The following is a 14,281-nucleotide window of genomic DNA, read 5'->3' on the forward strand; positions in this document are numbered from 1 at the left end:
GGTGTCCCTGCCCATGGTGGAGAGGTTGGAGGAGATTATCTCTGAGGTTCTTTTCCAACCAGAGCCATTCTATGATTCATAACCAAACTGGTCTGCCCTCCACTGTGTGAAACAACATTCCCAATATGGGTCCTTTCAAAAGGACAAAAACTGAACTCTGGGCATGATTAAATGACTTCCCTTCAGAAAGGCATCATGACAGAGAGCTATAGAACTTATTCTGGGATCACAGAAGAGTGGTAATACTCAAGCTTCCACATCACTAGAAAAATGCTAGGATGAAATCAGGAGGTAATTCTCTCCATGATGGACTAGGAACACAAAAAATAGCAGCTCCTTCTTGCAAGAAAGTGACTTTTTGTCTCACTTTAAGGAAAGCAGCCTTGTGTCTTCTCAGTTTGTGCTCTTCCTACCCACAAAGGCTACCGAACTGAGGGGAGGGAAAAAAAGGGCAGTTTTAAAGCAGAAGGCAAGAAAGCAATTTGAGGTTGTAGGTTTCCATCAAATTACTGTGAGACAAGGGCACCAACACTACCCCCAGAGGAAGAGGCAAGCCCAGCCCCATGGGCACCCGCTGACACTTGGCAGCCTCTCAGACCAAATCTGGCACACCAGAGGCTGCTACATGGCCACCTCTCTGCTCACAGATGCTATGCCAGAAGCTTGCTGGCAGCTGTATTTTGGGTGGGTTTGGTAGCTGTATTTTTCCTCCCCAGGAAAGGGGTGCATGTCCCTGTGCCCAGGCTGCATAGCAGATCCCTTACAGAGCTGGTTGTTGAGGGTGGTTTGCTTTTTCATCCCAATGTTTTCCCAACCTAACAGACTCTGTTTTGTCATAGGAGTTGAGTAAGACATGAGATTTCTAAATAAATCTATCCTGTGCTGAAGAAAAGAATTAAACTGCCAGTTTTCCTCAAGTTAGCCATTTGGTGTGCAAAAACCCTGCAAAATTAAGGGAGAGAAGGGCAAAGCAGCATTTAGGAAGCCTGGGGGTAGGATGTGCCTGTGGTAAAGAGGAGAGGAAAGGGAAGTCAGGATAAAGGGTTTATTAACCCATTCATCCAAAATGTGAAGTTAAAGGGGTACTATCGCTCAGTGCATTGGAAGAACTTGTGGCAGTGATTCTCGTGCCCTGGTCCAAGCATGCTACCCACAGCCCTGCTCAAGCTAAGAGGTGTCATTGCTCTTCCCCTAACCATCCAACACCTCCCAGTTCATTACTGCTTGACTCAGCCCTATTCTGTAGCTGCAATTTACAGCAAGTCAATGGAGGTGATTCTGCCTCTCTCCTTCACACTTGAGACCCCCACCTTGCAGTACTACAGCCAGCTCTGGAGACCCCAGCACAAGAACCTGATGGTAAAGGACCAGAAGAGACCCACAAAGATGATCAGAGGGCTGAAAGCAGACAGAGGGAGTTGGGTCTGTTCAGCCTGGAGAAGACTACTCCAGGGAGGCCTTCCACTACCTGTATGGAGCTACAGAAGAACTGGAGAGGGACATTTTATATAGGCCTGTGGTGATAGGACAATGGTTTTGAACTAGAGCAGGGTAGGTTTGTATTGGACACTGGTGGCCCAGAGAAGTTGTGTTTAAGGGCAGGATGGATGAGGCTTTGAGCAACCTGGTCTAGTGGAAGGTATCCCTGCCCACAGCAATAGGGGAGGTGTGTGTGGAAATGGGTCACCTTTAAGGTCCTTTCCAAAGTCAAGGCATTCTGTGGTTCTAGATGCAAATCAAGGATAAAAATACCCGGTTTTTCTTCCTCTAATCCTTATGGCGATTTCTTAGGTTTCCCCTCCTCCCATCACATGCAAATACATCCCCATGGCCTCCAAAGCTCCACTCCTACACACATCTTTCTTCGTATTACAACACTAAACCCTTTTTTTTGGTCTGTTTCCCCTTCTTACACAGCCCTGCACCTCCTCCTGCTAAGGACTTCCCTTTTCCCACCCATCCAGCCCCATGCTTCAACAAATGCTTGCTCCAAACTCAGCCCTTTCCATTCCTGTGGTCTCCCCCTACACAGTTTTGCTTCTGGGCATATCTTAAGGTGTGTCCCAGTGTTGATGTTTGACACCCTGCTTTTTTAGCCTTCCATGTGCCAAGAAATAGCTGACAAAGGATCTCTACCACTGCAGAGCACAGTCCTGACCTCATTAAAAGCAACATCCCAGGTCTTCCTTCCTCACCTCAAGGGGCAACAGAAACTACAGCACAGGAGCTTCTACCTCAACATGAGGAAGAACTTCACTGTGAGGGTCACAGAGCACTGGCACAGGCTGCCCAGAGAGGCTGTGGTGTCTCCTTCTCTGGAGCCTTTCCAGCCTCATCTGGATGTGTTCCTGTGTGACCTATGCTGGATTCTATGGTCCTGCTCTGACAGCGGGGGTGGACTCGATCTCCAGAGGTTCCTTCCAACCCCTATCATCCTGTGACTGCACTTTGCTTACCTTCATGAACTGGGAGCATTCAGTCATGCTCTCAATCAGGTTTATCATCTCAGGTTTCCCACACATGGGACTCCTGGCAGAAGATTTGCACAGGGGGTTTAAGATGTAGATGTAAGGACCTTGGTGTGATCAGGTATTAAAAGCCTGAGCTTTTTCAAACTAGGAAGCCCAGTTTTTAATCTACGTATTGCTGTGTCATGCTTTGGAAAGCTGGAAAGTTTCATTTGGGTTTAACCACTGTTTTGCAAAGACCATTTTGTTCAGTCCCTTCTGACCTCATTACCTTGATCTACCCCAAAGGACAGTCCCCAAACAAGCACCTATCTGCTGCAGACAGGCACCTTACAGCATCTTGCCTTTATGCATACAGAAACATCTCAAGGGGCTCAGGGTCCAAGCAGTTACCAAGTGATAGCTTGGAGCTAGCTTGAGCTCCTCTCCTATGACGACAGACTGGTACAAGCAGTGCTGGGGCTCACCCTAAGTACCACAGGACCTTGGCTTTTTTTTCCATCCTGCTATTATTTTTCACTGCCACTCCTGTTGCTGGCAGGAGGCTGATGACATGCAGGCGGGTGAGGGTTGGGGACAATATGGAACATGTCCAGAAAAGGGCCATGAAGATGACCAGATGGTTGGAGCTCCCGTCCTACAAGGAGAGGCTGAGAGAGCTGGGGTTGTTCAGTCTGGCAAAGAGAAGGCTCCAAGGAGACCTTATTGTGGTCTTCCAGTATCTGTAGGAGGCCTACAAGAAAGCTGGGGAGGGACTTTATAGGGTGTCAGGTAGGGATAGGATAAGGGGATACTTAGATAAGACATTAGGAAGAAGTTCTTCCCCATGAGGGTGGTGAGACACTGGAACAGGTTGCCCAGGGAGGTGGTGGAAGCCTCATCCCTGGAGGTCTTTAAGGCCAGGCTGGATGTGTCTCTGGGCAACCTGATCTAGTGCGAGGTGTCCCTGCCCATGGCAGGGGGGTTGGAACTGGATGATCCTTGACAGGTCTCTTCCAACCCTGACCCTTCCGTGATTAAGCTTTCCTAGGGGAACTCTCCCTCTTACTCCAACATTACTGCCAGCCCTTCCTCCACTTCCGCAGCATGGAAGATCTGACTCAAACCTTCCTCTGCATGAGGCAGACAACTAACTGCCTGTGCAAGACTCTGCACATGGCAAAGGGATTGAGAACATTATGAGCAGTAACAAACTGTCTGTTTCTGTTCTGTTACTTGCTGGCCCTCTATAAATACAACCCTGCAAACAGTAAGCACAGATGAGGTTCACCATCGAGCTAAACCTCTCAATTACAGGATTAGTGTCATCCACAACAGCAAAGGTTGGCAAACTTCTGAAGAAAAAAAAAAACCACACACCCAACCAACCACTTTCCCAACAGATGTGTAACAAATGCTAGCAGTTGTATAAGAAACTGCAGCTATTTCCAAACTCCTCCTTCAGAGAGAAAAAGCAGCAGACTGCAAAGGAAGTATTTTCTTGCTTCTTAGGCTGGCTTCAAGAGCATTGTGGGCTAAATTAATGTCACAATTTCTTGCAATAAAAGGGTGCTCCAGTACAGTAGGAGCAGCATTACAGAATTCCTGAAGCGCTGCCAAGGCTGGTGCCCATTTCATACAAGTTCCTATTCAGAGGCCAGTTGACTGTATTTGCAATTTAAATTGCAAATAGCAGCTAGGGCTGCTAGAACTTGAAGTACAAGCAGCTTCCCATCAGGTTTCTCAAGACTACACCCTTCAACTCCATTCCTGACTTCACAGCACTGACTAGAAGTAAAATACATCCAGGTGAACCCAGGCAACATTTTGGTTCTTGCACTGCAGGCAGCAACTAAATATTTTGCTAACGGAGCAAAGAAAGTAGCTATTTGCTGCTCCTTTGGTGTGTGCATGCAGACACACATACACATGTTTCAAAGTGTCCAGAGAAGGGCCATGAGGATGATCAGAGGGCTGGAGCTCCTCTCCTATGAGGACAGAGAGTTGAGGTTGTTCATTCTGGAGAAGATAAGGCTCCAGGGAGACCTTCTTGTGGCCTTCCACTATCTGAAGGGGGCTACAAGAAAGCTGGGGAAGGACTTCCTGCAGCTGGGTCGAGGCAATCCCAGGCACAAATCCAGGCTGGGCAGGGACTGGCTGGAAAGCAGCCCTGAGGTTGCCCAGGGAAGTGGTGGAAGCCTCATCCCTGGAGGTTTTTAAGGCCAGGCTGGATGTGGCTCTGAGCAACCTGCTGTAGTGTGAGGTGTCCCTGCCCATGGCAGGGGGTGTTGGAACTGGATGAGCCTTGAGGTCCCTTCCAACCCTGACAATTCTGTGATATTTCCCTACCCATCCTGCAAATCTTCATCTGAACCCTGAAGGCCCTCTACCGAAGCCAGAGCACCGAATTGCTCCTGGCTGCTCCTGCAGCAGATGAGATTACGGCTCTGAACAAAGTCAGAGGTATCTTAAAGTTACAGACAGAAGGAAAAGAGCCCTCCAAGCCTAATCTTGCTCATCTTGCTCCAGCAGGCACTCCCACAGACAACTGCATTTGTTTACAACACAAAACACTCTGAAGAGAAGAGAGCCAGGACAAGCTGGCTGCTTTATAGTGCAAAGGAGCAAGACAAACTTCTGAAAGGCTCAAGAGGACCTCTGAGCGTATGCTGCAGCACTTCAACCAACAGCACAGTAAATCAAGTAGCAGCAGCAGATGTCTTCAGATTCCACAAAACTCACAAGGGAAAAAACCCCAAGGTTTAAGTTTAATGATGCAAGGTCCTTGCTTTTGTTCAGTAGCAGCAGCAAGCCAGCGAGATAACAGGCGGGCTGGCGTGCCAAGTGCTCACACTGCATGCACTGAGCTGCTCAGCACAGCCAGCAGCTTCACCAGGAAAACACTTAATCACCAGGGCCAACAAGCCTGAGCAAACCCCACGAGTTCAGGGAGCTCAGCTAGGGGCAGTCACTCGTTACACAACTCAAGGTAATCAAACATGTGCCCATGCTAATGTTGTTCAACACCAACTCTGGCCAGACCACTCCACTGCTTGGCTTTAAGGCACATCATGTGAAGTTTCCATTGACTTCTTGCCAAGCTCAAGCCAGCCTGACAGGAAAAAATATTAATCTTTTGTATTAGCTTCTCTGGCAGCCTCAACACCTCCCTTCCCCATCCCAAATCAAAGCCCAAACTTCCAAAGGCTTTAACTGGTACAGCTTTCATTACAGATCAGACCCAAAGACATTAGGGCCAGTACTGGTGGTGCTGAGAGAGAAGCACTGCCTGCAAACTCAAGTAGCAGGATACCAGCAACACAACAGCAGCAAGGAACCTGGTTTATCGAGTAATACTTGAACTAAAGGGGGGGGAAACACATACCCACCTCTCATTCCCACAATTTGAAGAGGAGACTGGATCACCTAACCTCCTGATCTATTCAAGCACAACAGTGAAAACATTTTCTACAAATGTAATGCTTAATGTGTCCAGAGAAGGCCATGAGGATGATCAGAGGGCTGGAGCTCCTCTCCTGTGAGGACAGGCTGAAAGAGATGGGGTTGTTCAGTTTGGAGAAGAGAAAGCTCCAGGGAGACCTTATTGTGGCCTTCCAGTATCTGAAGCGGGCTACAAGAAAGCTGGGGAGGGACTTTTTAGGGTGTCAGGTAGTGGTAGGACTAGGGGGAATGGATCCAAACTAGAGAGGAGATTGAGATTAGATGTCAGGAAGTTTTTCATAAGGGTGGTGAAGCACTGGAACAGGTTGCCCAGGGAGGGGGCAGAAGCCCCATCCCCCAGGCTGGACATATCTCAGGCAACCTGATCTAGTGTGAGGTGTCCCTCCCCATGGCAGAGGGGTTGGAACTGGATGATTCTTGAAGTGCCTTCCAATCCTGACAATTCTTTGATGAACCAGATTTACAAAGTACTAGCAGCAGCCATCCATGGGTTCCTCTCTCCACTTTCCCTTCAGGCCACAAGCACATTTGGATCAAAGCTCTGGAGTTCCAAATGTTTCAGAGAATATCATGCTAGTGATCAGCACTCCCAGCCTGGCCTTGCCATCAGGCCACTTATCACAGTCTAGCACAGCATCCTACAAGGGGGTTCCTCAAGAAGGGTTATCAGAGCATGGCAGGCAGTGGCGTTTCCAAGGACTAATCTCCCAGTTTGTATGTTGAGGGCTTACAGATTGTGCAAAGACACAGACAGAACCTTTAGAGAATGAACTAAAGGCTGCTGAGCACCATTAGATAGGTACCCCTTGAGCTACATAATCCACACCACCTGCTGGAGAGACACCACCAGCCCTAGAGCTATGTCCTCATCTTTCAAACCTTCCTCTTCTCAGACTCAGCCCTCAGTTCTTGCTCTCTGTATAGTCAGGCCCTAACTACTACCTGGCCAGTCATGATCTTACAGACCTCAAGCACATTTTCCTGTTTTTAAGGTAAAGAATACAAATTCACTCAGTTGCTGGTAGCAGAAACCCTCTTCCTATCCTAAACATTACCACCATGTTCCTTCTCAACATGGGCAGAACACTAGAGCAGCCCACAGCACACAATAGATTTACACAACAGGATCATCTTTTCTTCAGGTCATTGACTTCTGAAACTAGTTTTCCTCTGTGCATCCACCTGGTGCTTTTGTGAAGCCATCACAGACCCTTTTCTCTCAAGACTTCATTGCTGCCACTCAAACAAGGAGTTCATAACTCCAGGCTCCTTCCTGCCCCTGCCTCCCAGATGTTACTTGGTCTTTGGCAAGTGTCACACTTCTCACACAGCCTGCTAGGTTAGCATGCACCCACCTGCATTGCTGGGAATAACAGATGCTACTCAAGCACCAAGTTGTTACTTCTCATGCATTTACAGATTAGCTGGGACTGTATTGCTTACCATGCAGTTGACTCCTGCATGCCAGGTCTGCCAGTTCTCTCCCCTGCAAGAGAGCTCCACCTCAACTCAGCCCTGCCCCTGCTCAGCCAACCATTTTGTCCTGCCAGGATCTTACTCCAAGGCTGCTTGGTTTCCTTAAAAGCTCTGATATCTCCAGGAGACCCTGAACAAGTGAACACACACCAAGTGGCCCCTTCCTCTTTCCAAGATCCAAGGCTTCCGATGAACAGTTTGTGTCACAAAGTCCAGCTTCCCCTTGCAGTTAGCATACTCTCTTCAACAGCACACCTCCACCTGTACACCAGCTTTGTAGTTGGAAAGAATCTTCTCTGCCTTTTCCAGAGGCATCATGTGTGCCACTCTTACATACCCCAGAATGGCATCAAACAAAAAACATCCAGGCTCAAATCCACCACACTCCATTCTTCCAGCACTGAGGTGGGAGGCGAGAGCAGGAGGCTTTACCCAGTCACAATGAGCTAAATGTTGTATGAACCTGGAAAGCTGTTAACCAGCATTTACTGTTTTTGTTCCACTACCATTTCATCATGAGGTCAAGCCAAGCCTGTGAGGGATTCAGAGACAGGTTAGAGCACAGAACTCTGCCCATGTTTTCCCCAAGTACCCACAGTAGGAGCAAGTCCCACAGCACATCACTCCCAACATGCTCCTACGTGCCTGAACCAATTGCAGGGCTCCCCAGGAAGCTCCCTGGTCCTAATGTGTCTGGCGGGGGATATGTTAGTTGGGTTTGCTCTTGCAAACTGTTCCTGAAGCTTTTTCTTTGGCTAGCCTTATTGTACTGCTACATTTGGCTTGCCGACATTTTGCAACCTCCATCTCTTTCCCTCAGCATAGTTCCAGCTTTGAGTTTCCCAGGTTTTGTTTTATTACTCCCCTCCCCCATACCAAGCTTTTTTGCTTCCTCTTGCCCTCACACAAATCTCTGATGGGGTCAAATAAAGCCACCTAACATCAAACTACAAACACCTACAGGCCATTTATGTTCCTTACCTGTCCTTTTGAGGCAACTTGTATACTAAAAAAAGGAGTCCTGTGTGTAAAACTTGATCACAGCTTCACAGGACCTTGCAACTTCTCTTGCCTCAGGAGGTGCACTAAACCTGACTACATCATCGTCCCCAAGTAGCACCTGAACAACAGCACCCCACACCCATGAACTATTCAGAAGCAAGCAAAGGCTTCTTCCTCTTCTTGAGGAGGGGTTCCCAAGGCCAAGGGTCACTGACTGTGCCTTCAGTTTTAGGATCAGGGTTGCACTCAGGCATATCACTTCGGCTCAGTTTACTTCCATTACTTCATCAGCTTTTCACATCTCCCAATGCCATAAAAAACATCCAAGCCTTTATCAGGGTTGTTCCCAGCCTCTAGTGCTGCCTGCCCCAAGATAGCTGTCTCTTTACAGAGACAACAGAGCAGTTTCACCTGACATCCATCAAGTTTCTGGGTTGCATAGAGAACTCCTTCCTCACACAGATGTGCCAGCCAGGAAGGAGGAGGTACTACTGGACTTGCTGCTCACCAACCAAGAAAACCTGCTCTGGAGTATCTTGGTTAAATGACAGCCTTGGCTGCAGCGATCACAGGATTGTGGAATTTGGGATACTGCTGAGCACACTGAAGGTTAGCTCCAAAACAAAGGGGTTAGATTTCTAGACGAGCAAACTTCACTGTGCTCAGGGCTCAGCTGGAAGGGATCCATAGAAAGCTCCCATGGAGGACAAAGGAGCTAACAAGTGCTGGGAGTTTTCCTTCAAGAACAACCTCCCGGACACATAAAACCAGTTCATCCCCTCTAAAGGCAAGGGAAGGAGGTGGAACAAGAGAGACCCTTGGCTTAATTCTGAGCTCCTGGGTATGCTCAGAACCAAAAGAGAAGTGTACCAGAGGTGGAAAAATGGACAATTACTAATTGAAGATTGCATCTCTGCACATCCTGGTAATGCTCTTGTAGTTAGGAAAGCAAAAGCTCAGCTTGAACTGGAATTGGCCAAAGAGGTTAAAAACTCTATGAAAAGGTTCTTCATATGCATTAATAACAAGCAGAAACAGAAACACACTCTAGGCCCACTATTAAACAAGAGAGGTGAACCAACAACACTGAAAAGGCAGAGGTCCTCAACACCTTCACCTCTGTCTTTACCAGTGTTTTGGGGACCCAGGCCATGGGAACAACGTCACAGATCCACCTTCACTGAAGGAAGAGTTGCTGTGTCAGCTATTGCAAGTGTTTGATCTGTACAACTCAACAGGCCCAGGTGCCTTCCACCTGAGGGTGCTAAGAGCTGGCTGATGTCCTCGTGAGGCTTCTTTCTGTAACCTACGAGCAGTCATGGAGATTAGGAGACATCCCTGAAGATGGGTAATGTCACCTCCATGTAGAAGAAGGGCCCCAAACAGGACCCAGGTAATGACAGACCTATTACCCTCATTCAATCCCTGGGAAAATTATGGAATATTGCCCTGGATAGGTGGTCTGTGGGGTGGGTGGGGAGCTGGCTGACAGACTGTACCCAGAAGATGGTAATCAATAGTTATTTCTCAGCCTGGCAGCCAGTCATAAGCAGGGTCCCCCAGGGATTGATATTGGGCCCAATCGCTGTTTCATATCTTCATAGGTGATCTGGCTGTTGGGATCAAGAGCACCCTGATAAAGTTTGCAGACAACACCAAAATGAGTGGGGAGGTTTACACTCCAGAAGGGAGAGCCACCCTCCAGGAAGACCTGGACAGATTGAATGAGCAGGCTAGCAAGAACCTTACGAAGTTCAGTGGGAAGAAATGTAGGGTCTTGCACCTAGGAATACCTAACCCAGGGATGCAGCTCAGTAGGGTCCGCCTAGCTCAAGAGCAACCCTATAAAAAGGGACCTGGGGGGGCTTGGTGCACATCAAGCTCAGCATGAGTGAACAGTGTACTGCAGCAACAGCAAAGAAAGCCAACAGGATACTGGGTTGCATCAACCAGGGCATTACCAGCAGAGATAAAGGAGCCATTGTCCCACTCAGTGCGTGTCAGGCCACACCTGGAGCACTGAGTGCAGTTTTGGTCCTGGCTGTACACAAGAGACAGACAGGCTGGAAAGCATCCAGAGCAGGACCACATGATCCTCAGGGTCTCTCCCAGCCTGGCATTCTGTGACCCCTCTGCTCAGCCTCTCCATGACTCACAAGGGGCAATTAGCATTTTCCTGGGCCCTTGCAAATTCTCTGCACAGCTTCCCTCGAGGGCAGCCCGGTTCCACTCTCTTATTTTGCTGAAACTCATTTTTAAGTCAAGAGATGATGACAACTTAATCCATTAGTATTGTGTCTTCCAGTCATCCCATGTGCAACACTGTAACTGACTCCAGAAGTGGTTTCCTTCCACAGCTCCCAGTTAATTTTGTCACATCAGAAGGTGAAAAGGAACCACAAAAGAATTTCTCCACTGTAGCTGTAGCAGATAGCCCAGAGAAAACTCATTTTTTTTGGGAGTCTCACACTTCACACCTATACATCAGGCACACAGGCAGTTGTGCTGTATGGCCCTGTGTCATTTGCTGCAAGGCAGATCGTGCAAAATTCAGATGTCCATGGTCTGAGTGCTTGAGAAGCAGCCACAACCTCTCAAGTGAAGCCATGCTTTCTGACACTGCCTGGTAAACACAAGCCAAGGAACCGAGATAGGATTCCCAGCGACGGTGATGGGGTGCTCCTGCAGCTTGAATTTGCTGAGGGTTTTCTTTACAGGACACTGCCCAGAAGATACAAGGCAGAAGCCACAGCCCCACAAGATGGGTCCGTACAAATGACGATCACAAGCACTAGTCCGGGAGGCAGCAGCTCACCACCGCCCGTCACAGCCTTCGCACCGAAAAATAACAAACCCACAAGAAACCAAACAACCTCCCGAGCAGTACCTCCCGCAAAGAGAGTTTCTGGGCGAGCTGCTGGGGGTGGGGAAGCCACTTTCACACCCAGCATCCCCCCGTAATGTTAACAGGCGGGACACGCAGGCAGCCCTACACTAAGCACGGCTTAATCGGACACACACACAAAAAGGTTGGGAAATAAAACACCTCGCCGGGCGTTTTACGGCACCGCAGCACGTTCAGTATCGCAACAGGTAATCGGCTGCCGCTCCCCACCGGCGGCCCCCGCCCGGGAAGACGCCAGCTCCCACGGGGCAGGACGCCTCAGAACCCTCCGGGGGAGATAAGGGAGCCAGAGGCACCCACCCCAGAGCGCCCCAAAGCGGGAAGAGCGCCAGGAGCCCCGCCCGGCTACGCAGAGAGCCGCGCAGGGAAGGTGCCGCCGGTCGCCGCGGCGCCCGGGAGCCGCCCCGCCCGGGCGCAGGTACCGTGGCCGCCCCGGCAGCGGCGGGGGAAACGGCGGCAGCTTAAGCAGGGGGCGGAAAGCAGTGCCGGGAGCCCCCCCGCCTCACCCGCCCCTTCCCGACTGGCGTGAGAGTGAGGGGAAAAAGCAATAAACTCGGTAAAACACAACACGGAAAACCAAAGCCACCGCTTTGGCAGGCTGCCCTTCCCCACGCGGTTCCCAGGAGCTCCCTCCCGAGCAGCTCCGGCGGCACAGCCCCGCCGAGCTCCGCGGCGACCGTGCCCCTCACCCAGAAAATGAAGTTGAAGCCGAAGAGCAGGTACTTGATGCACTTGGTGCCTCCTTTGACGGGCATGGCGGCGGTAAGGTGGCGGCGGTGGTGGTACGGACAGTCACCAGCAGGACACCTCTACCCAGCGCCACTCCTTAAATCCGGCTCTCCTCAGGTCTCTCCCAGGCTCTCCCTCCCCATTGTGCCCGGCCCCTTCCTCGGCCCTCTGCCCGCCCCTTTCCCGGCCGCCCAATTAGCAGCTCCCGCCACCGCCTCGCACCTGCGGCCGCCCCGCCCCGGGGCTGGCCTCCCGCCCTCCTACCCCTCTCCCATCCCCGTCCCGCCGGGGCCTCCGAGGGCTGGGGAACCCCGGGTGGAGCGAGGGTTGGGGGAAGGCTGTTCTTCCACCCACGGCCTCGGGCGCCGCGGGCTGAGGTGTCGCTCCCGGTGCAGGGATGCTGCGTCCCGGCGCCCAGCTGCCGTCGTCCCGGGGAAAGAATTCGGTGGTGTAACAGCGACATGTGCAAAACCCGGTCAGCTTGGAGCCGCGTTCCAGCCTGCTCTAGCAAAGCTTTATTCAGTTTAACTTCAATCCGTCAGTCAGGTTTCCAATGGGTTCTGTTAGGTGCTTTAATCTTTCGAACGTGCCCGTGCAAAGTTACAAGCATGCAATCTGGAAACATCGGGGTGGGATGAGTTTCATCCCGCACATACCCTTAGGTCATCCCAATTGTGAGAGAAAACCTGTTAAATTTGGGCAAAGAACTTCCCTTTGATTTTTTTAACGGCAAGTTCAGCACTCAGCTTCTGTTAGCTCAGGCATGAAAACTGAGAGCTTGTGCCTCGCTTGGACTTTAATGCAGAGTTAGTAGAAATTCAGCAGTTACAGACAATCAAAACAAAACCAACAAAAAGCAATCAAAACCCAACCAAATAAAAAAACCCCAAACCAGACAAAATCAAGCCAAACAAAACATCAAACAAACAAAAAAAACCAAGCCAAACAAAACCACGAACAAACCAGCACCAGAACAAGAGGACACAGTCTCAAGCTGTGCCAGGGGAGGTTTAGGCTGGATGTTGGGAAGAAGTTCTTCACAGAAAGAGAGATTGTCCATTGGAATGGGCTGCTCAAGGAGGTAGTGAAGTCACCATCACTGGAGGTGTTTAGGAAGAGCCTGGCTGGGGTGCTTGGTGCCATGGTTTAGTTGATTAGGTGGTGTTGGGTGATAGGTTGGACTCAATGATCTTGAAGCTCTCTTCCAACCTGGTTAAATCTATTCTATTCTATTCTATTCTATTCTATTCTATTCTATTCTATTCTATTCTATTCTATTCTATTCTACAACAACAAAACCAACCAACAAACTAAACAACAAAAAAAACAATCAACCAAAACAAATAATGAAACCCCAAACCAAACCCAGCCTCTGGATCAGAACAGGAAGAACAGAAGAATACTTAGTGAAAAGCAAACAAAACCATGTTGGGGTTATCGTTGCCAAAACAAATGATAAGATAGGGCACATTCCAGAGCTCATAGAATGGAGGAGACATTGAATTGGGTAGCTGTTTCCCTGAGCAGGTTGCAAAACATGAATATGTTTCTGCTAGAAAGCAAGGCAGCAAAATAAAGAGCTAGGAGTCTAAGCTGCTGCTGCACCACAGATAGGGATGGGAAAGGAGAATTTGGGAAAGGTGTTGGTATCCTGGGGTGCATTAAGAAGGGTGTGCCCAGCAGATCGAGGGAGGTTCTCCTCCCCCTCTACTCTGCCCTAGTGAGGCCCCACCTGGAATATTGCATCCAGTTCTGGGCTCCCCAGTTCAAGAGGGACAGGGATCTGCTGGAGAGAGTCCAATGGAGGGCTACAAGGATGATGGAGGGACTGGAGCACTGCCTGATGAGGAAAGGCTGAGACACCTGGGCCTGTTCAGTCTGGAGAGGAGAAGACTGAGAGGGGATCTAATAAATGCAGATAAATATCTGAGGGCTGGGTGTCAAGAAGGAAGGGACCGGCTCTTCTCCATTGCACCCTGTGATAGGACAAGGGGAAGTGGATGTAAACTACAGCACAGGAGGTTTCACCTCAACATTAGGAGGAACTTCTTTACTGTGAGGATCACAGAGCACTGGAACAACCTCCCCAGAGAGGTTGTGGAATCTCCATCCCTGGAGATTTTCAAGCCCTGGCTGCATTCCTGTGTGAGCTGTGCTAGATCCTATGGTCCTGCTCTGGCAGGGGGGTTAGACATGAAGATCTCCAGATGTTGACTTGCTGGAATGTGTCCAGAGAAGGGCAGCAAAGCTGGGGAGGGGT

At 49.8% G+C, this 14,281-nt stretch overlaps 1 protein-coding gene across 1 annotated transcript in view; it reads right to left on the bottom strand.

Moving 5' to 3' along the window:
- CD9 (CD9 molecule) overlaps positions 1 to 12,163 on the bottom strand; it is a 28,995-nt gene extending 16,832 nt beyond the window's left edge. The window contains exon 1 of the mRNA XM_068160896.1: positions 11,982 to 12,163. Within this exon, the coding sequence (XP_068016997.1) occupies positions 11,982 to 12,047 (66 nt within the window). The 5' untranslated portion in view covers positions 12,048 to 12,163. The remainder of the gene's footprint in view (positions 1 to 11,981) is intronic.
- Between the last annotated feature and the right edge of the window lie 2,118 nt (positions 12,164 to 14,281).

The sequence above is a fragment of the Melanerpes formicivorus genome, unplaced genomic scaffold (genome assembly GCF_026170545.1).
Source record: "Melanerpes formicivorus ecotype bairdi unplaced genomic scaffold, bMelFor1.0.p_v2 SCAF_54, whole genome shotgun sequence".
Lineage (NCBI taxonomy): Eukaryota > Metazoa > Chordata > Aves > Piciformes > Picidae > Melanerpes > Melanerpes formicivorus.